This window comes from Phaethon aethereus, assembly GCF_964289735.1.
Source record: "Phaethon aethereus genome assembly, chromosome: W".
Lineage (NCBI taxonomy): Eukaryota > Metazoa > Chordata > Aves > Phaethontiformes > Phaethontidae > Phaethon > Phaethon aethereus.
Genome location: NC_138581.1, coordinates 29,759,852 through 29,787,399, shown reverse-complemented (window position 1 = coordinate 29,787,399; position 27,548 = coordinate 29,759,852). Strand labels below are relative to the sequence as shown.

Sequence of the window (27,548 nt, the reverse complement as noted above, 5' to 3'; positions counted from 1 at the left end):
CCAGGGCTACCATCTCCCTGTATGATACCGAAGTATTGGAAGCTTTTGATTATAGATCTCAAAGATTGCTTTTTTACAATCCCTCTGCATGAAGATGATGCCAAAGATTTTGCATTCTCAGTCCCAAGAACAAACAAGGCGCAACCCATGCAAAGATATCATTGGACAGTATCGCAACAAGGCATGAAAAATTCACCCACGATGTGTCAAATTTATGTAAATTGGGCTTTACAGCCAATCAGAAAAAGGTGGCCTCAATATCTCATCTATCATTATATGGATGACATATTGTTGGCCGGTGATCAATTAAATCCGGAAGAAATGATCAGGGAGCTCGTTGAGCTTTTAAGACAAAGTGGGCTGCAAGTGGCACCAGAAAAGATACAAGCTGAAGCGCCTTGGAGGTACTTGGGGTGGATGATCACTGAAACGTCGGTGACCCCCCAAAAGGTTGAATTCAGAATTCAGATTAAAACATTAAATGATGTGCAAAAATTGGTAGGAGACGTTAACTGGATTCAACCTATTTGTGGGATCACAAACCAAGATATGGAGCCCTTGGTTCAGCTGTTGCGAGGGGATAGCAGGTTAAACTCTCCTCGGCAATTGACCAAGGAAGCCCGGGAAGCAGTAGCAAACATTTCTGAAAAGGTGACTCAAGCATTTAGTTCTAGGATAGACCCCTCGATAGGGATCACTTTGGCAGTAATCAATCATGAGCGACATCCCTATGCGCTTATAATACAGTGGATAACAAAGCTAGAATAAAAAGCGGACCCATTGAGAATTTTAGAGTGGGTCTTTTTGCCTCAGCAGCACAGAAAAACCATCACCATGAAAGTAGAGTGTTTTGCAAATTTGATTATGAAAGGGCGCAACAGAATTATTGATATATCGGCAAAGGACCCGAAAGTGATTTTAATACCATTACAACAAGAATATTTGACTTGGACTTTGCAGCACTCTGTTCCCTTGCAAACTGCATTAGCAGGATTTGAAGGTGACATTCAGATTAATTATCCATCACACAAAATGTTTACCTTTTTTAAAAACCATGAAGTAGAAGAAAAATCAAAGTGTAGTCAATATCCAGTTCAAGGTGCTACAGTATTTACGGATGGTGGTGGGAAGACAGGCAAGGCAGCAATAGTATGGCGAGAGCACGGAGAATGGAAAGAACGGGTACTTGTCGTGCCAGGATCAGTTCAAAAGGTAGAACTACAGGCAGTAATTGAAGCCTTTAAATTATGGTCTGAAGAACCTGTGAATATAATTACTGATTCTTTATATGTAGCTGGAGTACTCCAAAGATTGGAAGGTTCAATCCTCAGACAAGTACGGCAGGAACAGCTATATCAACAATTTAGAACGCTTTGGTTTTTATTGCAGAAAAGACGACATCCTTATTATGTTATGCGTATACGCAGCCATACCAACCTTCCAGGGGAATTGGTGGAAGGAAATGCAAGAGCTGATCGGCTGACTGCCGCAGTATGGGCTGGACCTGCCCTGGACCGTTTAGGTCAAGCACAAGCCTCTCATGCCTTTTTCCATCAATCTGCCAAAGTTTTAGCAAGACAATCTAAGTGCAGGTGACGCTAGAGCTATTATACAGACTTCTGCTGATTGTCAACAAATAGGCCCAGGAATCCCGATTACAGTAAATCCCCGAGGATTGCATTCGCTACAACTATGGCAGATGGATGTGACACATGTCGCTGACTTTGGAAGATTTAAATATGTTCATGTTTCAATTGATTGCTATTCTGCAGTAATTTGGGCCACTGCACAAACAGGAGAAACTAGTAGGCATGTACAAAAGCATTTGCGAGCTGCATTCGCAGCCCATGGTATATCCCTACAAATTAAAACCGATAATGGTCCTTGTTATGTAGCCCAGTCAACCCAAAGATTTTTTGCTCAATGGGGAGTGACGCATGTTACTGGAATACCGCATTCCCCAACTGGACAAGCTATTGTTGAATGAATGAATCATTCCCTGAAGTGTTTATTGCAAAAACAAAAAGGGGGAGAGGCTACCACACCACCCCAAGAACGTTTGAATAAAGCCTTATATGTGTTAAATTATTTCCGTCTAGCAGAAGGAGAAACATGTAAAAGGAATGACAGGAAGCCTATGTGAGTTAACACAAAATGTGCAAGTAAAAGTTAAAAATTTGGAAAAGAATATGTGGGAAGGACCTTTTCAACTGCTAACCTGGGGATGAGGTTATGCTTGTGTCATTACAGATTCTGGAACTCGTTGGGTACCCCCAAAATGGGTAAAACCATGGGTGAAACAGTCACCGTCATCGTCAGACACATCTTGACACTGTCAGGTGTCATCGCAACCTGGATGCCACCTCAGCCAAAAGAAAATGTATGGGTAAATCACACTGAAATTAGCAGTATCATTAGACAAACATGGAAAGCTTTTGAGGCAAAGTGCTCTATAACTACAAATCCTTTGGTAAGATATAATATCGGTTTTCATAGCTTTATACAAGCACTTTTTCCATCACTAGAAGTAGCTTCTATCGCTAGGAGTAGTACAGCTAGAATTGTTTGCCTTGTAACATTCTGCTATTAATTTAAGCATAGTTGATATGTGACTGCTGGATTATGGTAATATGCCGTGTGAACAAAGCCTACGAACCAATAGACGGGATGGCTGTGGCGCGTGCAGCACGTCTGGCCAACGGGTGCATACGCCATAGGCTCCCTGTGTTGAGAGGTGGCAACCGAGGCATGTTCCGACACTCGCTGGCCACGTGTGTCGAAACTCGTTCCTTGGCAAATGTATAAATACCAGGATTTCCCGAAGAGCAGGGGGATCGGTGTACGGCAAGGCCACCGTTGCCTCCGTGGGGACACCCACATAAAGCTGGCACCTACCGACTGCTGGGCTGAGTTCGCGGCACAGGACGATACAAGAATGTACAGATGGTCCATCTTCCTCACAGTCCTTGGGTTGCAAATGATCCATCAGGTTTTGTTTATAGATAAACAAAAAGGGGGAGACGTTGGGATCACCCTGCACAGCTCGACCTTAAGGAGAAGGAGCTGTGGTGTTGATCTGCACGGCTCGACCTTAAGGAGAAGGAGCTGTGGCACTGAGAAGCTGGTAAACAGCTGGATATCTGCACGGCTTGGCCTTGAGGAGAAGGAGCTGTGGTAAACAACTAAGAAGCAGCAAAGGAGCACAGGAACACCTGCAAGCAGCGAATCCTGACTGTGTGAGAGGCACGTGGACAGCGCGTGATATTTTGTATATAGCCAATTGCAATAATGTGTGTAACAAGCTGTAACCAATCATGAGTGTGTGTGCGCAGTGACTAAGCAAAAATTATGATATATATTGGAGTCAGACAAGACAATAAACGGCTTCGGAATATAACTCTCATAGAGTTGTGAAGTCCATCCTTCTCCCACACCTTTCCTGAGAGGTGACTTCCTTTGTGTTTTTGTCTCTCTCTAGGTATCTGAATTCCCCCTGAGAAGTGTCCTCCCAGCCTCTCATGCGCACCCCTACCTGTCCATGGGTAGCACCAGCTTAACTGATGTCCTGAAGAGCATTCCTAACCATGGATAGTTCACCCAAGCTGACTGGTGAGACACTGATTGTCCATCACATTCCCCTGGTGCATTGCCAGGTCCCTGATAGACAGTGCTGCTCCATGAGCAAAAGGACCAACCCCTTCTGCCAGCCAGAGCTAGGCATTACACAGACCTCTGCCCTTCTGGACAGAGACCTTTCACAAACTGACTCCCTGGTGTACAGAAGCTTTCTCCAGCTCTCCAAAACCTCAGCAGAGGACTCAGACAACAAAGAAGGCAAAGTGAGGGACTTGATTGTCCATAGTGTCAGTAAGCAACACAACCCTTTCCTGCTGAATGAGGATGAAGACCTCAACATCTTTGGAGATGACTTGGGTCAAAAATCTTTCCACCTTCACAACTCCCTTGTGGCTGGCAAACCTCCCTTTCATCTGCACAAGCTGGCCTTGCTCCCTTTCCACCTCCATGACTCCAACCACATTGTGAAATCCTGGAACATGGCCAGCCCATCCAGTGTGGTAGACGGGCAAGAGGACAAAATTGGCAGTGACAACATCCAGAAGAGGAACAATGCGAAGCAGTGCCACCAGGCCTCAGAACGCATGGAGCTGGATGAATGCAGCTGCCATTGTGGTAGCTCCTCCAGCTTCTTTTTTGATGGTGGTGACCAGGAGTGGAACCAGAACACGGGTGAATTGCTGAGGAATCAGGATGCCCTGCACAGATGGACATGCAGCTGTTCCAGCTCAGAGCTCCAGCACTGTCTCTGCTACAGTTCATCAAGTCAGTCTGAAGTGATTGACCAAGAGATGGGCTACGTAAGTGACTCTTCCTGCAACAGCTCCGATGGGGTGCTGGTGAACTTCAGTGCTCTCTACAACAAAATTAATGGCCATTCTCAATCTAACCTGAATTCGGCCACCCTGTCCTGTGATTGTTCTTTCTGCAGCCACTCAGACACAGGAGCTTTTTACCTGGATTTGCATTCATCACCCGTAGAATCCAAGATGTCTTTTGAGTCTCATCACCCAGAGAGTTCAGGGAAGGTGTGTGGGTGTCAACACTCTTCCTCACCTGTCCTTGATGCTAACTGTAACTCCTACCACCTCCAGTGTGAGCCTTGCACTTCAGAGAGCTCAGATCTCACTGCCTGCTTCCAGAGCCAAGCACGGCTTGTTGTGGCTACTCAGAATTATTATAAGTTAGTCACGTGTGACTTATCTTCCCAATTGTCCCCTAGCCCGGCAGGATCTTCCATAACTAGCTGCTCAGAAGACCATACCAAAGGTAGCCCAGCCCAGCCCACTGAATACTATCTGTTTAGAAGGCCTGACCTGAGACAAGAAGAAAGGAATGTGGAGTGCAGTGAAGAGAAGGCAAAGGGAGAAGTCACTCAGAACATGATTGAGGGTCAGGTCTATGTGAATGTGTCACCACCTAACCTCAACGCAAGCCAGCGGCACTCCAGGAGCTATGATCAGAACCTGGACAGGAGTCCTAGCAGCAGGCTGGGCTCTTTGGAGTGCATGGTGAGCTGTCCGGTCAAACTGAGTGAAAGTCCAGCAATACCCATCCAGAGTTCCCCCCCGAAGCAAGTGACATCTTTTGCTGAACTGGCTAAAGGCAGGAAAAAGAATGGCACCTCCCCACCGCTCCAGTCCAGTGGCGATTCCTCCTTGGAGCTCTCCCCTATCCCTGAGACACAGCAGGATTGCCCAATGTTCCTTGAAGAAAGAGCTCACCACAGCCAGAGTCTTCCACCCATGCCCTTTGTCCACAGCCTGAACTGGAGCTGCGAGGGCTTCTGTTTGAATCACGCTTTTGGGGACAGCCAGGCTTTGTCTTCCACCAAAGACTCAGGCTCCAGTGAGACTGCCCCCAGTGGGCATGGGGAAGGTGAGCAAGCCTCTCTCTCCCTGCTGATGGAGGCAGATGCCAGCTTCTCAGGTAGCTCTGCCAGTGGCCACAGAAAAAGAGATGTTAGAGCCCGAGCAGATGGTAAGGAGCCAAATTAGGCAGAATGGAGAAGTAAAAAGAAAGGCTGCTTTTTCAGTCATGAGGGGAGCAGCAGAGGAACCTACATGGTGATGGGAGACCAGTGCCTTTGCAGTTTGTTTCCTGGTCTACCACTGCTTGGGACAAAGCCCTGCTGTGCTTATTTCAGACTCAGATCAGTGCAAGTGTCTTGTCCTTGTATTTCTAAAGCCTTTTGAGGTTTTGTGCAAACCTCTCATATTGTGTAAGGGAGGACATGGCATTAGCACTTAGGGTCTGTGCAGCTTGGAGGATTGTCTCCCTTCCAGGGCGTTGTACTCCCCTAGCCCATGAGAACCACCTGCTTTTAGCTCCCAAGACAGAGATTTGAAGATGCTCAGCAGAGCCATTGTGGTGGGTTGACCCTGGCTGGATGCCAGGTGCCCACCAAAGCTGCTCTATCACTCCCCCTCCTCAGCTGGACAGGGGAGAGAAAGTATAATAAGAAGCTTGTGGGTCAAGATAAGGACAGGGAGATCATTCAGCAATTACCATCACGGGCAAAACAGACTTGACGAAAAATTAATTTAATTTATTACAAATCTACATCGGAGTAGGGTAATGAGAAATAAAACCAAATCTTAAAACACCTTCCCCCCACCCCTCCATTCTTCCCAGGCTCAACTTCACTCCCAGGTTTCTCTACCTCCTCCCCCTGAGCGGCACAGGAGGATGGGGAATGGGGGTTGGGGACAGTTCATCACACGTTTTCTCTGCTGCTCCTTCCTCCTCAGGGGAAGGACTCCTCACACTCTTCCCCTGCTGCAGAGTTGGGTCCCTCCCATGGGAGACAGTCCTCCATTAACTTCTCCAATATGAGTCCTTCCCACAGGCTGCAGTTCTTCATGAACTGCTCCAGCCTGGGTCCCTTCCATGGGGTGCAGTCCTTCAGGAACAGAAGACCCCACGGGGTCACAAGTTCTGCCAGCAAACCTGCTCCAGCGCGGGCTTCCCATGGGGTCACAGCCTCCTTCGGGCACATCCACATGCTCTGGTGTGGGGTCCTCCACGGGCTTCAGGTGGATATCTGCTCCACTGTGGAACTCCATGGGCTGCAGGGGGACAGCCTGCCTCATCACAGTCTTTACCAGGGGCTGCAGGGGAATCTCTGCTCTGGCGCCTGGAGCACATCCTCCCCTTCCTTCTTCACTGACCTTGGTGTCTGCAGAGTTGTTTCTCCCACATATTCTCACTCCTCTCTTCAGCTGCAGATGCTGTGCCTTTTTTTTCCCCCTTAAATATGTTATCACAGAGGCACTACCACCGTCGCTGATTGGCTCGGCCTTGGCCAGCGGCGGGTCCATCTTGGAACCGCCTGGCATTGGCTCTATTGGACATAGGGGAAACCTCTAGCAACTTCTCACAGAAGCAGCCCTGTAGCCCCCCCCAAAACCTTGTCACGCAAACCCAATACAGCCATGTTCCCAGCAGATGATGGGAAGGGAACCACTGAGGAGTTTTTAACCTTTCTTCTTTGGAGCCACATGGGGCAGAGGTGGGAAGGGAAGAGGCATATCCAGCAGTCTCCTATCAGTGCAGAGTCAGGGAGCTCACACAGTTTCTGCCAGGACTTACAACATGAGTCCTGCAGAGATTAGAGAAGCTGTGTGTCTCTGCTGGAATATCCTGGCCATATCCTCCACAGTGCATTGGGTTGCAACAAAGGTTCCTCTGGAGGGTAATTGTCCCAGCTCCCTCTGCAGGAAAGCCTGTAATACATGAATCACTTTCCACCTTGATATTGCTGTTACATGTCCTGGTGAGGAAGCTGTGTGACAGTCCCATCAGAGGTACAGCCATTTCTCCATCATGGCAGGTGACCTCCATCTCTGCCCTAGATAGTTCTTGTACCTGTTTCACAGGTAAGAGCCCATCTAAAATGGGCTCTGACCAGACTGCTGTAGTAGATAGCCCCTAACATGCCAAGGACCTGACTGTCTCCATTTAATGCCCTGAAAATTTCTGGCAGGAGATAGGAAGAGCATGTCATTCATTGCCATGGCAGGTGTGGGAGAGATTTTGGTCTTTGGAGCAAGAATTTTTTGTGTATTGTCCTGTTTGTTTATTGATCCTTGAATGTACGCTTGGTGTGGGATGGCAGGGAAGGCAGGTCTCTGCTGGGAGAAGGTAGCCGTGGGAGCAGCCCTCTTGGTTTGCAGAGGGAGTACTTGGAAGGAGCAAGAACTGCTCAGGGAATGGAAGGAGGGGGCAGACGGGAGCTCTCAGGGCAATATATCCCATCAGTTCCTGCACCCCCTGCTGTGGTCCCTTCCTCTGCACTGTGACGGCAAGGCAGGCATTAGCCTGTGTGGAAAGCTCCTGCCGGTAGCTGGAGATAGAGGCAGAGCTGCCTCATGCCAGCTGAGAGCAGCATGCAAGCCTAGAGGATCTGAGAAGGGACTAGAGGGAAAGCAAGCCCTGCTAAAGGCTAGCTATAGGGAGAGAGGTCTGGCACACCCCACAGGCAGCAAGTAACACCGGGGGACTGCTTGGGATGGGTCCTTTGTCCCAGGATTTGCTGGGATGCGGTGTGGTGATCAGGGATCACAGTCAGCCCTGTGTGTGCATCCAGTGCTGTGTGTGTTGTGCACTGTGTGCACAGCGTGTCATGCTTCAGCTGTGTCCCTCAGGATATTGTGGCCCCACCAGGAGCTGCAGGCATGCACGTGTAGGAGATCAGCCCAGCACATACCCTTAGGAAATCCCTGTCAGTCATTTACTGAAGCAGACCTGCCTTTTCCAGGGCTGGAAGCTGTTCTTATTCTGCTGTGGGCCTGATTCAGTTGGGAATGTCCTGCTTGGATCTGGTACAGGCAGGGGGAGGAAGGGAGCTGTGTGCTCAGAGGGGGAACAGTTACAGGAGAAAGAGGAGAGAGGGAGAAGGGGAAGCAAGTGGCCTTTCGACAGCACTGAGTGTGATGTGGGATGCAGAGCTGTGGTGCTATTGCATGTAACGCTTGTGCTCAGTTGTGTGAGTCGCAATAAGAAATCTTTCTGTACCACAGTGCATTGGGCCATGTCTTTGTGGTACTGCCTGGCTGGAGGCAGGCCAATGGCAGGCGCTTGGGGTCATGGCTTGTGCTGTCCTGGGAGCAAGGGATGGGGAAGGGAATCTGGTGACCCCACCAGGAGAGAGAAACCCCCAGTACAGTGCCCTACTCTTACAGACAGCTGTCAACAGCTGGAAACTCTGCATTTGAGGCCACATGTATTTACTCTGCCAGCTCATGATGTGTGTAACCAGTTCAGACTTAAACCACTCTGTGTCGCTGGCCTCTAGTTCATCTTCTTCCTGCAGCTGAGAGCAGGGTCCCTTTTGCCTGTGATCTGCCAGGCTGACGATGACTGTCCCTCTGCCCATCATCACACTCTGTCCCCCTTTCTCTCCCCGAAGGTGGTGGCACAGACAGCAAACCTGTGGTACACTACAGCAAGGACCAGCGTCCCACGACTCTGCCCATCCAGCCCTTTGTTTTCCAGCACCATTTCAGCAAGCCACCCAAGGCCCGTGCTCTGCACAACCATTTTGCCTCCAGCCTTTCCCAACTCTACAGTTTGTCCAGCAACGGGCCTGCCAGCCAGCAGATCTCCTCCAATTCCCAGTCCTCAGCTTTGGCCACCTTGGCAGAGCAGTCAGCGGCAGCAGGGAGCCAAGCCCATAGCACACTCCTGACCCAACGCTCAGCAGATGGAGCTGCCTCCCGCAATGATGGCTGCATTAAGTCATCTGCCCCCGAGACAACCCGTCCATCCCCCTTGGGGAGTTACTCTCCTGTGCGATGCGACATGCCTTTCTTTCAAAGCATGGACTCCTCTTCCTCGCCCACCACAGAGAAGGCTGGAGAGAGCCAGCCTCCCAGGAGCAGATCCTGCCCCATCTCTGCCTGTCTGCTTCCCATGAGGTCTCCCCCTGCTGTCAGTGCCATGCAGCCCTCCCAAGCCACCAAAGCTGATGCCTTGAGGCAAAAGGAGAACCCCAAGCCTGTTCCCAAGAAGGAGGCATCGCTGGAGCCAAGCCCACTGCTCTCTGAGTACCGACTCCACAGTGGGTCCTTCCGGCCCCTCTCGGTGGACAGTATGCCCATGAGCAGAGTGGGAGGCCATACAGATCCCCACTGGAGGAGTGGCAGTGAGACCAGCAGCCCTGGTCCCCTGAGCAGCATGGGAATACGGCCCCTCAATGGTAGGTTCCAATCCACTGGGATGTGCTAATCTGGAACATCTCCAGCTCTCTGGCTACTGCTCCCTATAGTACCACTCTCTCTTATCGCTGCAGCCCAGGGCAAAAATGTATCTGGGTGCTGCAGCACCAAACAGCCCCCATCATCACTCTGCTTGCAAAAGAAAGTCGTATGCTAAGAGCATGTCCATCCAGTCCCAACTTCTACACTGTGTCTCTGGAGAGGGCAGCATGGAGCTGCTGATCTTACAGTACCCCACACCAGGTGCTTGCGCCCCAAACCTGCTCCCTCTTTGCCCGCAGCCATGAGGCCACCCAGGCTCCTGCCCTGCTCTGCCAGGCTGTGGCCTCCGCCTCCCTTCATGTATATATGCTAACATCCTGAAATGCTGCTGGACTTTTAACTAACTTGCTGTCTCTCTCTGTCCTTCCTCTTTCTTCCTGTTTCCCCTCCATGTCCTCCCATCTACTCACATCCTCCTGTCTGGTGTTCACTGCCTGTGGCATTCTAGCAAACCATCTCTCCCCCCAAGCTCTGAAGTGGAGGGAATACAGGCGGAGGAACCCTCTGGGTCTGGACTGCATTTCAGGACTGCCCGGATTAGCAGGCAGCCTAGACAGGAGGCAGCAAGAGCCCCAGCTGAACCAGGGGAACTCCATCTTTGAGTTCCCTGGCACTCTCAACACCAGCCGTTTCCACTGCAAGCTGAACGGTGCACACCACCTTTCTGCTGGGGGGGTCTTGGGGGGGGTGACCTTGGGGCTCAGGTTCAGTATCCCAGCTATGCCTGGCCTCATCACTGCTCTGCCTGTTCTGAGTGGGAGGGATGATGCATCTGCTCACAGTAGGGCTGAGGGGTACAAGATGAAGGTGAAAATTGCCTCACTGACATGTACACTCTGTGTGGAGCCTCCCTTCTTCTCCACAAGGTGAGAGCAGTCAGGTCTGGCTCTGGGCTGGATTGAAGGGTGTTGTGGTTTAACCCCAGCCAGCAACTAAGCACCACGCAGCCGCTCGCTCACTCCCCCACGGTGGGATGGGGGAATCAGAAAAGTGAGAAAACTCATGGTTTGAGATAAAGACAGTTTAATAGGTAAAGCAAAAGCCACGCATGCAAGCAAAGCAAAGCAAGGAATTTGTTCACTACTTCCCACCGGCAGGCAGGTGTTCAGCCATCTCCAGGAAAGCAGGGCTCCATCACGTGTAACGGTTACTTGGGAAGACAGATGCCGTAACTCTGAACGTGTCGTGTGTCCCCCTTCCTTCTTCTTTGCCCCAGCTTTATATACTGAGCATGATGTCATATGATATGGAATATCCCTTTGGACAGTTTGGGTCAGCTGTCCTGGCTGTGTCCCCTCCCAGCTTCCCGTGTACCCCCAGCCTTCTTGCTAGCAGGCCAGCATGAGAAGCTTGACTGTCCTTGACTGCTTAACAACAACTCAAAACATCAGCACGTTATCAACATTTTCTCATCCCAAATCCAAAACATAGCCTCACGCTAGATTCTATGAAGAAAATTAACACTATCCCAGCTGAAATCAGGACAAAGGGGAAAGTGAATTGTCTAAGAGCCAGCTCAGACAAGTGCTCCTGGACTGTGTCCAGCTTGTAGTTCATGTCTCATACAGGAGTTGTGGCCCTTGGAGATCTCATGTCTGTGTCCCACAGTATCTGCCTCAACCCTGGCAGCATGCTAGGTGCTGGGCTGTAGCTCTCATGGGGCAGCTGGCAACACTGTAGGGCTCCATGGAGCTCTATCTTCTCCATGCTCTGCCCTTAAGGTCTTCTCTGTCCTCCAAAACCTGTGTAGGAAGGGCTGAGTGGCAGGTTGCTTCTGGCTGAACCTTTGTGAGTCCTCCAGGAGCAGAGGGGTCTGTTTGTGGGAGGGAGAGCATTCTTGTGGCCAGCCCCAAGTCGTGGAGAGAATTCCCCAAAGCTCTACACCTCACTGCCAACCCAAACAGTTTCTTCATCCCTCCTTCACAGGAAGATGCCTAGCCCAGAGTTGGGGAATCAACCAGATGGAAATCGAGCACATGAAAGAGCTCCTGCAAAAGTCACCCCATGAAAATAGAGACCATCTCAAGAGACAGGCAGAAGGCATGTAGCTTGTTGCCTGTGGATGCCTGTGTGTTACAAGTAGGGATTCTCTCTGTGCTCTACTTTTGACCCCACTTGCTGAGGCTATCCACACAGCAGCCCTGAGAGTCTGGTGCAGCGAGGTTTTCCTTAGCACCAGCTCATGAGGGTGAACCTCCCACAGCATCTTCCAGTGCCCATGGGCCCCCAGTCAAGCTGGAGCTAGATGTTGGGTGGGCTGTGGGGTTGAACTTTACAGGCTCATGTTGCAAACCATTGCTGGAAGACTAACAAGCCTGTAGCCTTGCTGTCTTGGACAAGCTTGTGTGAAGACTCCTGCTGGTGCAGGTTGCTTCTGGGAAAAGCAAACAATGTGGGAAAGGCTTTGGTATAAGGGCTTGGAGCTGATCCTTCTCCTCCCTGTCTTGGCCCTGCAGGGCAGTCTATGAGGCAACTCCAGCTTACCTACACTGACTTCTTCCCTGACTACTTCTCACTAGCGGAGAAACCCCCCGCTGAGTTCTGCCTCTCCCCAGATGGCAACACAGAGTCCATCTCCATCGACCTGCTGCAGAAGAAGGGTGAGTCTGTGCATCTAGTGTCAGTGGAGGAGGGTGTGGCGTAGCGCAGCATAAGGCAAATAGTGCTTCTGTCTGTCTCATCTCATCTCTATAGACATAATGGTTTCATTCCCTGCCTTTCTCTACTGTAGCATTATAACTACATGTCCCCCTGGACTGATGGCTGTTTCCACAGCAGGTTCTTGTGTTCTCTGCACCATGCCACATGCCATGGAGTAGATTTGAGCTGCTTGTCCCAGGAAGTATGATTAGAAAGGCTCTTAAGTCCACAAGAAAGGGCAGGGAGAGCAGGCAAGCACAGGAATATGACCCTAAGGCAGGGCATGCTGCCACCCCTGTCCCAGTATACAAGAGTCGACCTGTGAATCTGTGTGATGTTGCAGATGTGCTAGCCTGAGATTTTTTAATTTAGGTAAAAGATCTGTTGGGTCCTACATTGTAAAGTGTTTATGTAAAAGGGCAGGAGAAAGGATTCCAAAGCAGGACAAGATATGGCTGTGATGAGACCCATGGTAGAGGCAAGCTTTGGGGACTGGGTTGCTGACAGCTGCCTCAGTATCATGTCAGAGACAAGGGATGTGCAGAAAGGTTCCCATGCCTTTGCCAGCTATGTGTTGGTGATTACCAGATGGCAGCCTTCCCCTCTATTCCACTTCTGTTCTTGCATCATACTGATGCAGATGTCAAATTACCCACCACTGGCTTGTTACTGAAAGTCATTACGTAGTTTGCCAAATGCATGGCTTCTGCCCTGCTGCCCTGTAAGATAAAAGCAGCAAAAGAATCATTGCCTCAGACCCCATCTCTGCTCCCTCAAGGGATGGTGTGTGGAGGTGATGGTCCGTGTCCCTTGGGAACACTGACAGGGTGTCTTATGCTTCAGCCACTTCTAAAGGTTGTCATACTGTTGGGCTGATACATGAGTGTTGGAACCAGCAGGGATAGATTTGGTGAGGAGTTAGGAGGAGTTCTGCATGTTTTTGGCAGAGTTGACATGAGCTGATCATGTCACCAGAGAAGGCATATGTGTTGACATGGGCTTGAAATGCCCCTGCCTGATTTCTTCATGAAGTGTTTGATCAGGGTCTGTCCTAGAAGCCCCTCAGGCAGCTCTCTGACTCTGTCTTTCCCTATAGGTCTGGTGAAGGCAATCAACACTGCTGTTGACCTGATTGTGGCTCACTTTGGAACCAGCAGGGATCCAGGGGTGAAGGTAAGTCTTGCTTTCAGTATAGCTTCTCAACATCATGAGTGACATGGAGAGGATGGAGAAAGATTGCCTCTCCATTCTCTTCCAGTTAAAAATCTACAGGGTATCCGATGAAGCTAGTAGTATCAAGAACAAAACAGATAAAGGCAATGGTACATCATGCAGCAGATAGATAGTAAATCTGTGACAATCCTTGCTGTATGATCCTGGGGGTGCTAAAAGGTTATGTGGATTTAAGGGAAGATCAAAAAAATACAGGGAAGGGAAATTCATTGAGTCTACAAAACACATAGGAATCATATCCAGCTTAGGTAGTCTCTGAGTTGAAAGTAGTTGTAGGCTGGGACAGTATTGTTTGCTCTGGTTTGACTCTTTCTTATGTACTTACTCATGGCTCTTTATAAGAGAGAATATCAGGCCATCTGGACTTCTGGTCTGATGCAGTACACCAGCTCTTTTTTCTCATATAGTGGAGAGCTGTGTTTCCCTCCTCCACCCATCCAGCGATTCTGTTCTGGCACTGGATGCCAGGGCACAGGGCAGTGTCCCCAGTCCCTTGATGTCCCACAGGGCTCTGTAATAATAAAAAAGTGCATTAGTCATTGCCCATCTGGGGCAGTCTCCCATTTCTGGAATAACACAGGCAGAGCAAGCTCACTTCTGTTTGTACCAGCCAGTGTTTGCAGTCCTGTGACACTCAGTATCTTTGTGGTGCCTCTTCTCAAAGCTGAATGCTCTGCTTCAGTCACAGGGACTCTGGGGCAGCAGTGTGACACTGTTTGGACATGACAACTGCCCTGGGAGTGCCATCCCCAAGGAGAAAACTGACTGGGACAGATTCCAAGCCCATTCAATCTTATCTCAGAGCCCAGGGTAATTTGCCCCTAATTACAATTCTTGCTGATGCAGAGATTGCTGTGCAGCATAACCAAAGCTGTTTGGATTTCCACAGCTTTTGAAAGCATCACTGTGAATCTCCTATTCTTGCAGTGTTGGTTTGGGGAATAATCACAACATTCCTTCATTACTTTACTTGTCAGACAACACTGTGGTTTTGATCTGGGGTTTCATTATGCATCAGTGTGCCAAGGGCCGAGGATTCACCTGTCAAAAGGCAGCACCCGTCCCTGATGTTCCCATGCTCAATGGATCTGGCAGGATTATTCCTGACCCAGAAGTTCAGTCTCAGTTCGGGACCTTTGTGGACCTGTGCCAACTGCTCAGCTGGTAAAATCTGTGCCCTGAACACAACTGCCTGGGACCACTGACATGATGTGCAAGGCCTGGGGCTGACCCCTTTGGATAGACCCCTTGGCAGCTCGAGAACTGTATGCAGCAGAATATGTCCCTGCTCTGCTGATGCTGGGCTCTTACATGCTTCCTCACCTCAACCTGGGCTCTGTCCATCCATTTTTCCCTCACCCTGTTTATTTATAGTAATCCCTAGGAATTATAGCTCAGCATGTCACTGAGTTAAGTGTTCCTTAATCCCTCCGTACTGGAAGTTCCTGTCGCTTGCTGCTTCCTACTTCAAAAAAAGCAAGAAAAAAACCTACAGCAGCAGAAAAAGCTCCTACTCTCTCCTTCCTCCAGCAGAACAGCCTTGTTATACCCATAGGGAGAACTGGGCATCCCTTCTAACTGGGATAGCCTCTTCTCAAAATGGGATATTCTCTTCCCAAGCTGTTGCCTCATCCCAGCCTGGGGCAGACCTTGCAGGGAGCAAGCCAGAATTGGTATATGAGGCAGCAAGGGTGAAGGGGAAGAGCCTGCCTGTTCAAAGAGCTGCTGAGCATCATCGTAGCCTGGATATTGCCTGCTGGATGTCTGTAGTAGGCAAGTGGGACTGGACTATTTGCGTGCATCTGTACCTTGTAGAGTAGTTACCAACCCTCTCCCTGTTGCCTGTTCTCCCTTAGGCCAAACTTGGGAATAGCTCTGTGAGCCCCAACGTGGGGCATCTCATCCTGAAATACCTGTGTCCTGCTGTCTGGGACATCCTGAGTGATGGGCTCAAGGCTTATGTCCTGGACATGATCATTGGCCAGAGGAGGAACATCCCCTGGAGCATGGTGGAGGCATCCACCCAGCTAGGTATGCAGGTTGTGCAGTGATGCCCATTGCTCTGCGGTACTCCTGTGTTGTGGCTGGGAGGTGCTAGGGAAGGTTGACTATAAGGATGGGGATGCAGAATAATACCTGGCTCCCTGAGTGGAACAAGGTGCATCTGCATCTTGACCTTCTCTTGCAAGGTGGGAGAGCCACTGCTCTATTCTGTCCAAATATTTATTGACATTTTCCCTGAAATTTCTAAATTCTCCTATAATAGCTCCTAGCAATAAAAAAAAAAAAAAGAAAGAAAAAACTCTAAAAGAATGCTCTTTTCCCTCCTATAAGTTTCCAGGGTGTTTCTAGACCTTCATCTTTAGCCCTGCACAGCTACTGTATAAGGCAGAGCTGTGCTCTAGCCTTGTCTGTAAGAAAATTTGCACACACAGCTCATTTGGCTCAAGCATGCCCACATCACCTGCACCCTCTGCTAGTACCAGTCTGCACCCTGGATTATGGCAGTGGCTACCATCCAGGAGAACTCCTTTCTGAGGTTACAGATGGCAGAGCCACACAGATTTCTGCATCATGAAGAGCTTACATCCAGGGCTGGGAAGCCTCCTAGCCTGTTTGTGGCAAATCTCCAGCTCTGGGGTTATCTCTGTGACTACAGATATCCCAAATTATAACCACACACCATAATATTCTGTTTACCTGCTGATTCTGAGCTGAGGGCCATGATTGTCCCTGAAGTGTGGGAGACAGGTCCCTGGGGTACTTTCATCCATTGAAACTCTCCCAAAGTTTTGGAGTGGCAGTCTGGGACAGACCACAACTTCACCCCTTGTGAAGCGATGGAACGAGCTCATCTTGATGATTGGTGGAGGGGCAATGCACATATGGGCATGGGCACCCAATCAACTTCTGTCTTTGCCTTGATGCTCCTTCCCGTGATGCTGTTTTGGCTTTGCTGACCACAACTAATCTCAACATTTCACTTCTCTCCATAGGCCCTTCTACCAAGTTGCTGCACAGCCTCTATAGCAAGATCAGCCAGTACACAGAGCTCACCAACCACACCATGAGGTTCAACGCATTCATCTTTGGCCTCCTCAAGTAAGCAGGCTGACTGCATGTCTCTGTCCAGGGCTGGCAGCAGGTGCTGGTCCTTGACTGCAAGCAGGCATAGCTGCCAATGAAAAGACTTAAGAAACCTGGGAAGCCACTCCCCAGCTGTAGGTGAGGGAGGGAAGAAGCTGTGAGCCTCAGGGAACTCCAGAATCACAGAATCATTAAGGTTGGAAAAGACCTTTAAGATCATCAAGTCCAATCGTCAACCCAACACCACCATGCCCACTAAACCACGTCCCAAAGTGCCACGTCCACATGTTTCTTGAACACTTCCAGTGATGGTGACTCCACCACCTCCCTGGGCAGCCTGTTCCAATGTTTGACCACTCTCTCCGTAAAGAAATTTTTCCTAATATCTAGTCTAAACCTCCCCTGGTGCAACTTGAGGCCATTTCCTCTCATTCTATCGCTAGTTACTTGGGAGAAGAGACCAACACCCATGTCGCCACAACCCCCTTTCAGTTAGTTGTAGAGAGTGATAAGGATCAAAACCTACCCCTACCAGGCCAGAACTGAGAAGAGCTGGCTGTAGCCCACTGAAGAACATTGTCAGCTTGTTTTAGCCCCAAAACATTAGGTGGGAAGAGTCTGTCTGTCAGGGTTCATATAGGGGTAGACATAACACGCATAAATTACTCCTGAAAATCCCTCCTTAAATCACTGCTTCCTGGAGCTGCACTGAATCCCAGTGCATGAGGCTTTGAAGGAGAAATTGCCCTGGTTCAGGACTCAAGGCTGACCCTTCCAGACTGGATAAGGAGTGTGCACGCTACACTCTGTGTTAAACAGAAGGCAGCTGCGATAAAGGGATGAGTGCTGTTAGGACGGTATTTCCCTGCTCCTCTCAGTGGTCAAGAGCTCTGACAGTGGCAACAGAGTCCCCAAGATCTCCAAATGTTGGGGGACCCCTACAAGCAGGAGCAAGCTCTGCCCTGCTCTCCCCACCCAGGATGGCCCAGATCTCCCTGCTGACAAAGGATGACAGCATATTTTGGGCTGAGGCTGCAGCAATGGTCTCATGTTTGTAGATGATTTACCTCTTTCACAAGAGCCCTTCTCAGCAAAGCTAAGCTCTGCCAAGGACATAGGAGCTAAACGGTGAGGAAACTTGCTGGAAACATGGTTGTTAGCTGAGTGGTGCAGTTGACACGCCTGAGGGATGGGGTGCCATCCAGAGGGACCTGGACAAGCTCGAGGAATGGGTCCGTGTGAACCTCATGAGGTTCAACAAGGCCAAGTGCAGGGTCCTGCACCTGGGTTGGGGCAACCCCTGGTATCAATACAGGCTGGGGGATGAAGGGATTGAGAGCAGCCCTGCCGAGAAGGACTTGGGGGTACTGGGGGATGAACAGCTGAATATGAGACAGCAATGTGTGCTCGTAGCCCAGAAGTCCAATTGTATCCTGGCCGGCATCCAAAGAAAACACGGAGGAGAATGGCTCCAGAGCAGAGGATCGCGCCGGGGGACCCTTCCTGAAGCAGCAAAACCGCGAAGGTGGCAGCGAAAGGAGAGGGTGCCCCAGTCCCCCCTCTGAGCCGGCAGAGCGGGCTCCTGATGAGCGGCAGCTCTGACTCAGCGTGGGCGGGGCCTAGAGCAGCGGCGGCCAAATCCCCTCACTTACAAGAGCAGACCCAGGGACCGTGAGCGACCTGGAGCGTGGCGCGTCAGAAGGGCGTGGCGCATCAGTTTGCACATCAGTTCGTGCAGGGAAGGCGTGCGGGCAGGGCCCTGCCCCCCCCAGCCCTAGAGGCTCTCTTGACGAGTGGTCATTGGCCTCCCAGAAGAGGTCTCCACTCAGCTGAAAACCGTGGCCAGAAGGAATGTGGCAACCCAGATTGAACTCCCGCTCAAGCACGAGGCTGTCCAGGTGTCTGGCTGCAAAGAGTGCCTGAGCCTGTCACTTGTGCCTGAGCCCCATGGAGACAACACTTGTGTGCGGTTCAACCAGGTGAGCGACCTGCTCAGCCTGGTGGCAGAGCTGAAAGAGGAAGTGGAGAGGCTGAGGAGCATCAGGGAGTGTGAGACGGAGATAGATTGGTGGAGCCACACCCTACCATCCCTGAGACAAAGGCAGCAGGTGGAGGCTCCACAAGCAGCAGGGGATCCCCTGCCCTCTTGCTGCCCGGCAGAAGGAGAGGATCTAAGAGATGAGGGAGAATGGAAACAGGTCCCTGCTCGGGGTGGCAGACGAATCCCCTCCTGGCCTCCCTCACTGTCCCAGCTGCCCTTACACAACAGATACGGGGCTCTGGAACTTGAGGGACAGGAACATGAGGACCTTGATGAAAGTCCATCCAGGGGGTTGCCTAGGGTGAGTCAGCCAGCCCCATGCATCAAGACTTCCTCTGTTAAGAAAAAAAGGAGGGTAATTGTCATAGGTGACTCCCTTCTGAGGGGTACAGAGGGCCCAATATGCCAACCGGACCCAACCCACAGGGAAGTCTGCTGACTCCTTGGGGCCCGGGTGAGAGATGTCACCAGGAAACTCCCTGGTCTGGTTCAGCCCACTGATTACTACCCGCTGTTGGTCATACAGGTTGGCAACGATGAGGTGGCGCTAAGAAGCCCAAAAGCGATTAAAAGAGACTTCAGAGCGCTGGGGTGACTGGTCAATGGAGCAGGAACACAGGTAGTGTTTTCGTCAATCCCTTCAGTGACAGGGAGGAACACTGAAAGGAATAGGAAAGCACACCTGGTCAACACATGGCTCAGGGGCTGGTGCTGTCGGCAGAATTCTGGGGTTTTTGACCATGGGCTGGTTTACATGGCACCGGGCCTGCTGGCAGCAGATGGAGTACAACTGTCTCCAAGGGGGAAAAGGATTCTAGCTTACGAGTTGGCAGGCCTCATCGAGAGGGCTTTAAACTAGATTCGAAGAGGGAAGGGGATAAAACCAGGCTCAGTAGAGATGAGCCATGGGGTGGCATGCCGATGTTGGGGGTGAAATTGATAGCCGAGCTCAAGTGCATCTATACCAATGCTGGTGGGAGGAGCTTGCCAAGCCACTCTCCATCATTTATCAGCAGTCCTGGTTAACAGGGGAGGTCCCAGAAGACTGGAGGCTTGCCAATGTGACGCCCATCTACAAGAAAGGCCGGAAGGAGGCTCCCAGGAACTACAGGCCTGTCAGTCTGACCTCGGTACTGGGGAAGATTATGGAGAGGTTCATCTTGAGGGTGCTCACAGGGCATGTGCAGGACAACCAACGGATCAGGCCCAGCCAGCATGGGTTCATGAAAGGCAGGTCCTGCTTGACCAACCTGATTTCCTTCTATGACCAGGTGACCCGCCTAGTGGATGAGGGAAAGGCTGTGGATGTTGTCTACCTGGACTTTAGTAAAGCCTTTGACAGCATCTCCCACAGCATTTTCCTGGAGAAACTGGCGGCTCGTGGCTTAGACAGGTGTACTCTTCGCTGGGTAAAGAACTGGCTGGACGGCCGAGCCCAGAGAGTTGTGAATGGCGTTAAATCCGGCTGGTGGCCGGTCACAAGCGGTGTTCCCCAGGGCTCAGTTCTGGGGCCGGTCTTGTTCAATATCTTTATTGACGACCTGGGTGAGGGGATCGAGTGCTCCCTCAGTAAGTTTGCAGACGACACCAAGTTGGGCGAGAGTGTTGATCTGCTGGAGGGTAGGAGGGCTCTGCAGAGGGATCTGGACAGGCTGGATCAATGGACCGAGGTCAACTGTATGAGTTTTAATAAGGCCAGGTCCTGCACTTGGGTCACAACAACCCCATGCAACGCTACAGGCTTGGGGAGGAGTGGCTGGAGAGCTGCCTGGCGGAAAAGGACCTGGGGGTGCTGGTTGACAGCCGGCTGAATATGAGCCGGCAGTGTGCCCAGGTGGCCCAGAAGGCCAACAGCAGGAGTAGGGAAGTGATCGTGCCCCTGTACTCGGCACTGGTGAGGCCACGCCTCGAATACTGTGTTCACTTTTGGGCCCCTCACTACAAGAAGGATGCTGAGGTGCTGGAGCGTGTCCAGAGAAGGGCAACGAAGCTGGTGAGGGGTCTGGAGCACAAGTCTTATGAGGAGCGGCTGGGGGAACTGGGGTTGTTCAGTCTGGAGAAGAGGAGGCTGAGGGGAGACCTTATTGCTCTCTACAACTACCTGCATGGTTGTGGCGAGGTTGGTCTTGGTCTCTTCTCCCAAGTAACTAGCGACAGAACGAGAGGAAATGGCCTCAAGTTGCACCGGGGGAGGTTTAGACTGGATATTAGGAAAAATTTCTTTACGGAGAGAGTGGTCAAGCATTGGAACAGGCTGCCCAGGGAGGTGGTGGAGTCACCATCACTGGAAGTATTCAAAAAATGTGTAGACGTGGCACTTCGGGACATGGTTTAGTGGGCATGTTGGTGTTGGGTTGACGATTGGACTTGATGATCTTAAAGGTCTTTTCCAATCTTAATGATTCTGTGATTCTGTGAAGCATGGCCAGCAGGTCAAGGGAGGTGATTCTGCCCCTCTACTCCGCTCTGGTGAGACCCCACCTGGAGTACTGCGTCCAGCTCGGGAGCCCTCAGCACAGGAAAGACATGGACCTGTTGGAGAGGGTCCAGAGGAGGGCCACAGAAATGATCAGAGCTATGGAACACCTCTCCTATGAGGACAGGCTCAGAGAGCTGGGGTTGTTCAGCCTGGAGAAGGCTCTGGGGAGGCCTTATTGCAGCCTTCCAGTACTTAAATGTGGCTTATAAGAAAGATGGGGAAAGACTTTTTAGCAGAGCTTGTGGCGATAGGACAAGGGGTAGTGGTTTTAAACTAAAACAGGGTTGATTCAGACTAGATATAAGGAAGAAATTTTTCTCAATGAGGGTGTGAAACGCTGGCACAGGTTGCCCAGAGAGGTGGTAGATGCCCCAGTCCCTGGAAACATTCAAGGTCAGGCTGGACAGGGCTCTGAGCAACCTGATCTAGTTGAAGATGCCCCTGCTCATTGCAGGGGGCTTGGACTAGATGACCTTTAAAGGTCCCTTCCAACCCAAACTATTCTATGATTCTATGATTTTTAGGGGTTATGGTTGCACAATGCCTCATGTAAAGAAAACTGGCTCTGTGACAGGCTGGGTCGCTGTGGTCAGTGCATGCTGATGGGAGTGAGCCACTGTCCTTTCACTAGGTCTTGAGGCTCACAGGGCTATGCTGTGTAAATGCCCTTTTCCAGCCACACTTCTTGTAGAACAGCTAGGATGAATGGGGTGTGTTAATTTTCACTTTTTCTTTCTTTCCCTGCTTTTTTTCCCTTCTTGCAGTATCCGGTCCTTGGAGTTCTGGTTCAACCACCTCTATAACCATGAAGGTAAGAGCCTGAGGGTTGTGAGCTGCAGTGGGGGTCAAATTCTGCACAATGTAGAGCACAGATCTAAACTCTGGGGCACGCGTGTCTCGATCTCTCAGCCTAGGCTGCTCTCCTCTGCTCTGAGCTGAAGGACTAGACTATACACAGTCCCGGTGTACGTGTTGCTGGAGGGCTGCTCTGCTAAAGGGAGCAAGGTGGAAGTCAAAGCTCCATGCAGCTCCCTCCACCTGAGCTGTGGAGAGCCTGGCCAGCCATGTCCTTCCCAGCTGCAGCTAGTACCCAAGGTTATCACCTCCAATGCAGATCCCTCAATCTACCTGCAGGAGACCAGATCTAACCCTCCCCAAATTTCTGCATTCCCTGTCCAGTGCCTGAGAGCTTCATATGGCTGGAGGTATGAACACTTATCTGAAACCCTTCAGGCATGGGAAATGGAAAGGAAAACCTCCTGACAAATGAAAAGCAGCTTTTGCTGAATGTATCTGTTTTTCCAACCAGAAATATTTCTGGAGTGTACAGACAACTCAGCAGCAATGACCAAGCTGCCAGATGCTTAGAAGCAGCATGACTGAGTGCTAAGTGCACAGTGCTACAGACACCCTTGACCTGCTGGATCCCCTGAGAGTGCTGCTGGCTCAGCCTGTGCTCAGCCCAGGGCCCCATGCACTGCAAGAAGTCCAGCCCAGTATCTTCTGGCAGGTTTGGGGGCTGACAGCAGACATTTCTCGGGTCTGTGTATGCAGTCAGCACTTCTCTCTGGAGCAGATAGGAAAATAGACTTGCCTTTGTACTGAGCAGTGTGGCAAGAGAAAGCACCCTGTTTTTCTGGAGCAGAAGAAAATCATCTGTTTCAAGCCATCATTAAGAGCTGGAAGTGTGAGCAATAGCTAGGGCTGTCAGGACGCAGAAGACTAGGCAAAGGGGTTGTATATAAGGTGCAAGTCCTCTCTATGGTGTAAGTAAGTTTGTTATCTCACTGGAGCCAAATGGACACAAATCCTGTTCCCAACTCTCTCCCTGGGAGTGAGAGCTGACAACAAAGCTGGGTGGGGGGCACTGCGGATGTGGTCAAAAGAAGTGAAAGATGAATGCTGCAGGTAGAAATGCTAGTTCATTTTGTTAGGATTGACAGTTCAGCCCAGCCAGATCCCTGGAAAGACTGTATTCATCTGTCCCTGACACCTCTCTCTGCAGGGGACTGGTACTGGCCAGATCTGGCAGCTCCTTGTTCATCTCCAGGAGGTGGGAAAGAGAATCTTAATGTGTGCCAACCCTCTTTGATGCTCTTTATTTGCACCCTACTCCCATGGCATTTGTGGCAGAGGTCATCCTGGTGGATAGTCTAACAGACAGTTCCTGGCTGCAGGCGCAACTGGAACCGGGACCTGGGCCAGTTTGCCCAGAGCTCACAGAGCATCTGGTGCTCCCTGACCCAGTGCTGAGCCTCACACTGTAGTCACAGCTGTGACCAAAAACTAGTGTCCAACTCCTTTCCCCATAGCTTCAGCAGCTTCTTGGTGGCTTGACAAAGGTGGCAAAGGCCTCTCATCTAATTAAATGTCTCTTGCCCTACAGATATCATCCTGGCACACTACCAGCCAGTAGGCTTCTTGTGCCTGTCTCATAGTGTGTGCCAGACTCTTTTCGAGGAGCTTCTGCTCCTGCTCCAGCCTCTCTCCCTGCTACCCTTCAACCTAGACCTCCTTTTTGAGCATCACCTGATGCAGATGGGCAAAGAGCAGCAGCAGCAAAAGGAGCTGCTGCGTGTGAAGCAGAACCTGCTGCTTTCCACACACTCCACCCTGCAGCTGATGCGGACACGGGACATCAGTGAGGATCCTTATGACCGCAGCACCTCCCATGAAGCATGCAAAGTGGATGCCAGAGATGATGACATCTCACCAGGCCACAGCCCCCAGCAAGCAGAGAGTGAGAGGGTCAAGGGGGTGGGGGCCTCCTGCAGAGATGGCAACAGGGAGGAAGAGCAGAAGAAGGTGCGAGAGAGCACGTGGGAGGGGAAGAAGGACAAGCAGGCGGACTGGTGGTACGAGCTCATGCAGAGCTCTCAGATTTACATCGAGGGCTCGGCCGAAGGCTCAAAGTTAATCCGCTATGAGAAGAAGAAGGCAGCTTTGAATGCTGTGCCCAGGTCAGTGGAGACCTGCAAGGCACCACCCCCCCACAAAGTGGTGGTGGAGGGTGCAGAGGCTGAGGGTAGCTTTGAGGAGAGGCCCAAGGCTGCCAGCAAGCCAAGTCCTGAAGCTGTGGAAGAGCCCTTGGAAAAGCCCCAGCAGGTACCAGTCGGCGAAGAGGTGAAGGAATGGAGCTGGCCCTTCTGGATGGGCAGCCCCCCGGACTCGGTGCTTACAGAGCTGAAGCACAGCAAGGAAAAGGAGACTGGGACTCAGCAAAGAGTGGGAGTAGCAGTAGCAGCCCCCCAAGAGGAGAGCAGCATTAGCGCATCAAAGGGCAGCCAGACCATCAAGTGGGGACACTTGTTTGGGTCCAGGAAGGTGCAAAAAGAACCCAGGCAACCTAACAGGTAGGGATGGGGCTTGGGAGGGCTGGTTAACCTGGGGTTGCAGCAGTGCAGGTGGAAGTCAGGTCAACAGCCAACCACTGGGCTACACCATGGTGGTACATCAGAGGCAGTGTGTGAACGGAGAGGTCTGTCACCCCTGCCCAGCCGTGCCTGCCTGCCTACCCACACCACCGTTTCCCTCCTTGGCTCCTACCCTTGCTCAATCTTCTGCCTGAGCCCTACCACTGCCTCAGCTCCTAAGCCCCACCACTGCCTCAGCTCCTAAGCCCCCTCTCCACAGGAAGGACCCCTGCTGCACCACCCCCATCATCACCTCATCCCTCCCAAAAACACATACTAAGTGAGAGCAAAACATGGAGCCATCCCTGTTGCTCACAACAGGTGAGGAGGAGGCGTGCAGTTGCCCCATGTAGCTGTGCCATGCCCGTATTACCTCTCCATTTGCACCCTTCTTGCTTCTATGGACACTGGAAATGTCCTTCCCAGTCTAGGCCATGGTGTGTCTGGAGGATGCTGAGCCCTCCCGGCCAGAATCACGGAATCATTAAGGTTGGAAAAGACCTTTAAGATCATCAAGTCCAACCATCAAGGCAACTCTGCCATGCCCACTAAACCATGTTCCATAGCTCTGACCATTTTTGTGGCCCTCCTCTGGACCCTCTCCAACAGGTCCATGTCTTTCCTGTGCTGAGGGCTCCCGAGCTGGACGCAGTACTCCAGGTGGGGTCTCACCAGAGCGGAGTAGAGGGGCAGAATCACCTCCCTTGACCTGCTGGCCATGCTTCACAGAATCACAGAATCATTAAGATTGGAAAAGACCTTTAAGATCATCAAGTCCAATCGTCAACCCAACACCAACATGCCCACTAAACCATGTTCCGAAGTGCCACGTCCACACGTTTTTTGAATACTTCCAGTGATGGTGACTCCACCACCTCCCTGGGCAGCCTGTTCCAATGCTTGACCACTCTCTCCGTAAAGAAATTTTTCCTAATATCCAGTCTAAACCTCCCCTGGTGCAACTTGAGGCCATTTCCTCTCGTTCTGTCGCTAGTTACTTGGGAGAAGAGACCAAGACCCACCTCACCACAACCCCCTTGCAGGTAGTTGTAAAGAGCGATAAGGTCTCCCCTCAGCCTCCTCTTCTCCAGACTAAACAATCCCAGTTCCCTCAGCCGCTCCTCATAAGACTTGTGCTCCAGACCCCTCACCAGCTTTGTTACTCTTCCTTGGACACGCTTCAGCAACTCAATGACCTTCTTGTAGTGAGGGGCCCAAAAATGAACACAGTATTCGAGGTGCAGCCTCACCAGTGCCGTGTACAGGGGCACGATCACTTCCCTCCTCCTGCTGGCCACACTATTTCTGATACAGGCCAGGATGCTGTTGGCCTTCTGGGCCACCTGGGCACACTGCCGGCTCATATTCAGCTGGCTGTCAACCAGCACCCCTAGGTCCTTTTCCACTGAGGCAGCTCTCCAGCCACTCTTCCCCAAGCCTGTAGCGTTGCATGGGGTTGTTGTGACCAAAGTGCAGGACAAAGGAGGGAGACCAGGAGACAGTCTGGGGACCACAGTGCACTTCCTGCAAGGAGCCCGATCTCTAAGGCATGACCTTGGCATGCGAGCAGCTGCTCCTTGCCCCCGGGTATACTTCCCTGCCACTACCTGCTTCTATCTCCGTCTTGCAGGTTGCCCTCCGTCTGGCTGAGCTTGGACAAGTCCATGTTCCAGCTGGTGGCCCAGACGGTCGGGGCAAGCATGTGGCAAGAAGCAGCCCCTGAGCCAGAGCCGCCCCAGCCAGAGCCACCTGAAGTGCCCCCCGACGTATCGCGAGCCTGGGGGCTGTCTGCCCACCCTCCCTGGTGAGCGGTGCCACGTGGCCATCCTGCAGGTGCTGGGACATGGTGGGTTGGGATTTGCACAGCTCTGCCTGTTACGGTTCACCTGGCCCCCTTTGTACTCATGGACCGGGGGATGGATCAGGGCAGCAACACAGCTTGTGCATTCGTCCACCCCAACTCTGCAATCTGCAGGCGATGGGGAGCTGGGAGGCAGCTGAGAGCCTGGTTGGGGAGGGAGGCAGGGGGTGTTTTCCTTGCTCCTCTGTGCCCAAGGTGGCCCCTGGGCTTCAGTGGGGTGAGTGTGCTGTGGCAAGTTAACCCTTTCTCCTGTCCCTCTGCCTGCAGTGAGGTGAAAGCTCTTTGCCATCACATTGCCACCAAGACAGGACAGCTGAGCTTCAACAAGGGGGACATCCTGCAGGTCATCTCCAAGGTGGCCAGTGACTGGCTACAGTGCAGCCTCGGCTCCGAGAAGGGACTGGTGCCCATCATGTATGTCACTCACCTGGAGGACAAGGACTGTTGACATGGCTGGGAGGCCAATCACAGTACCGTGGGCTGCTGAGGCCCATCTGGGGAAGCCCACACTGCCAGAGGAACAGACACAGCTTCTTGATAGTTTCTTACCATTACAGAATACAGTAACCATAGGTGGTTCCTTCTTGCTCCTCCTCGTGCAGCTGCCAAAGGCTGACTCTGCCCCTGGGGCCTTCTGCAAGCTGCACCTCATATTGCCAGGCATCGCCATGCATGCAGCCACACCAGGGACCGTCTGAGCCCCCTCCACCCCACGCCATCTCCAGCACCTATAGGCCATGGACTCTTACATAACAGGAACCCAAGCAGTCCCTGCCAGGGCAGTGCTGCCCCCCTGCATGGCTCAGTCTCACACTGGAGGGTGCAGGATGCTGGCCATTCCCCTCCCCAGGGGTGACAGTGCAGTCTGCAGCCTTCAGCATCCCTGGCATCATCAGCCACAGGGGTGGGAGCACCATATGTTGTCAAGGTCTCTGCAAGGCTGGGCTAATGGGTTGCG

The 27,548-nt window shown here is 51.6% G+C and overlaps 1 protein-coding gene across 1 annotated transcript; it reads left to right on the top strand.

The window, feature by feature from the left end:
• Positions 1-3,584: 3,584 nt before the first annotated feature.
• Positions 3,585-27,038, top strand: LOC309415163 (AP-4 complex accessory subunit RUSC2-like; the record flags this gene model as incomplete). The annotated part of the gene is made up of 11 exons (XM_082012599.1): positions 3,585-5,556; positions 8,987-9,775; positions 10,285-10,485; positions 12,293-12,436; positions 13,573-13,649; positions 15,566-15,740; positions 16,706-16,811; positions 22,081-22,127; positions 23,703-24,669; positions 26,360-26,533; positions 26,858-27,038. 11 exons carry the CDS (start codon positions 3,585-3,587, stop codon positions 27,036-27,038), a joined length of 4,833 nt encoding a protein of 1,610 aa, XP_081868725.1.
• Positions 27,039-27,548: the final 510 nt, after the last annotated feature.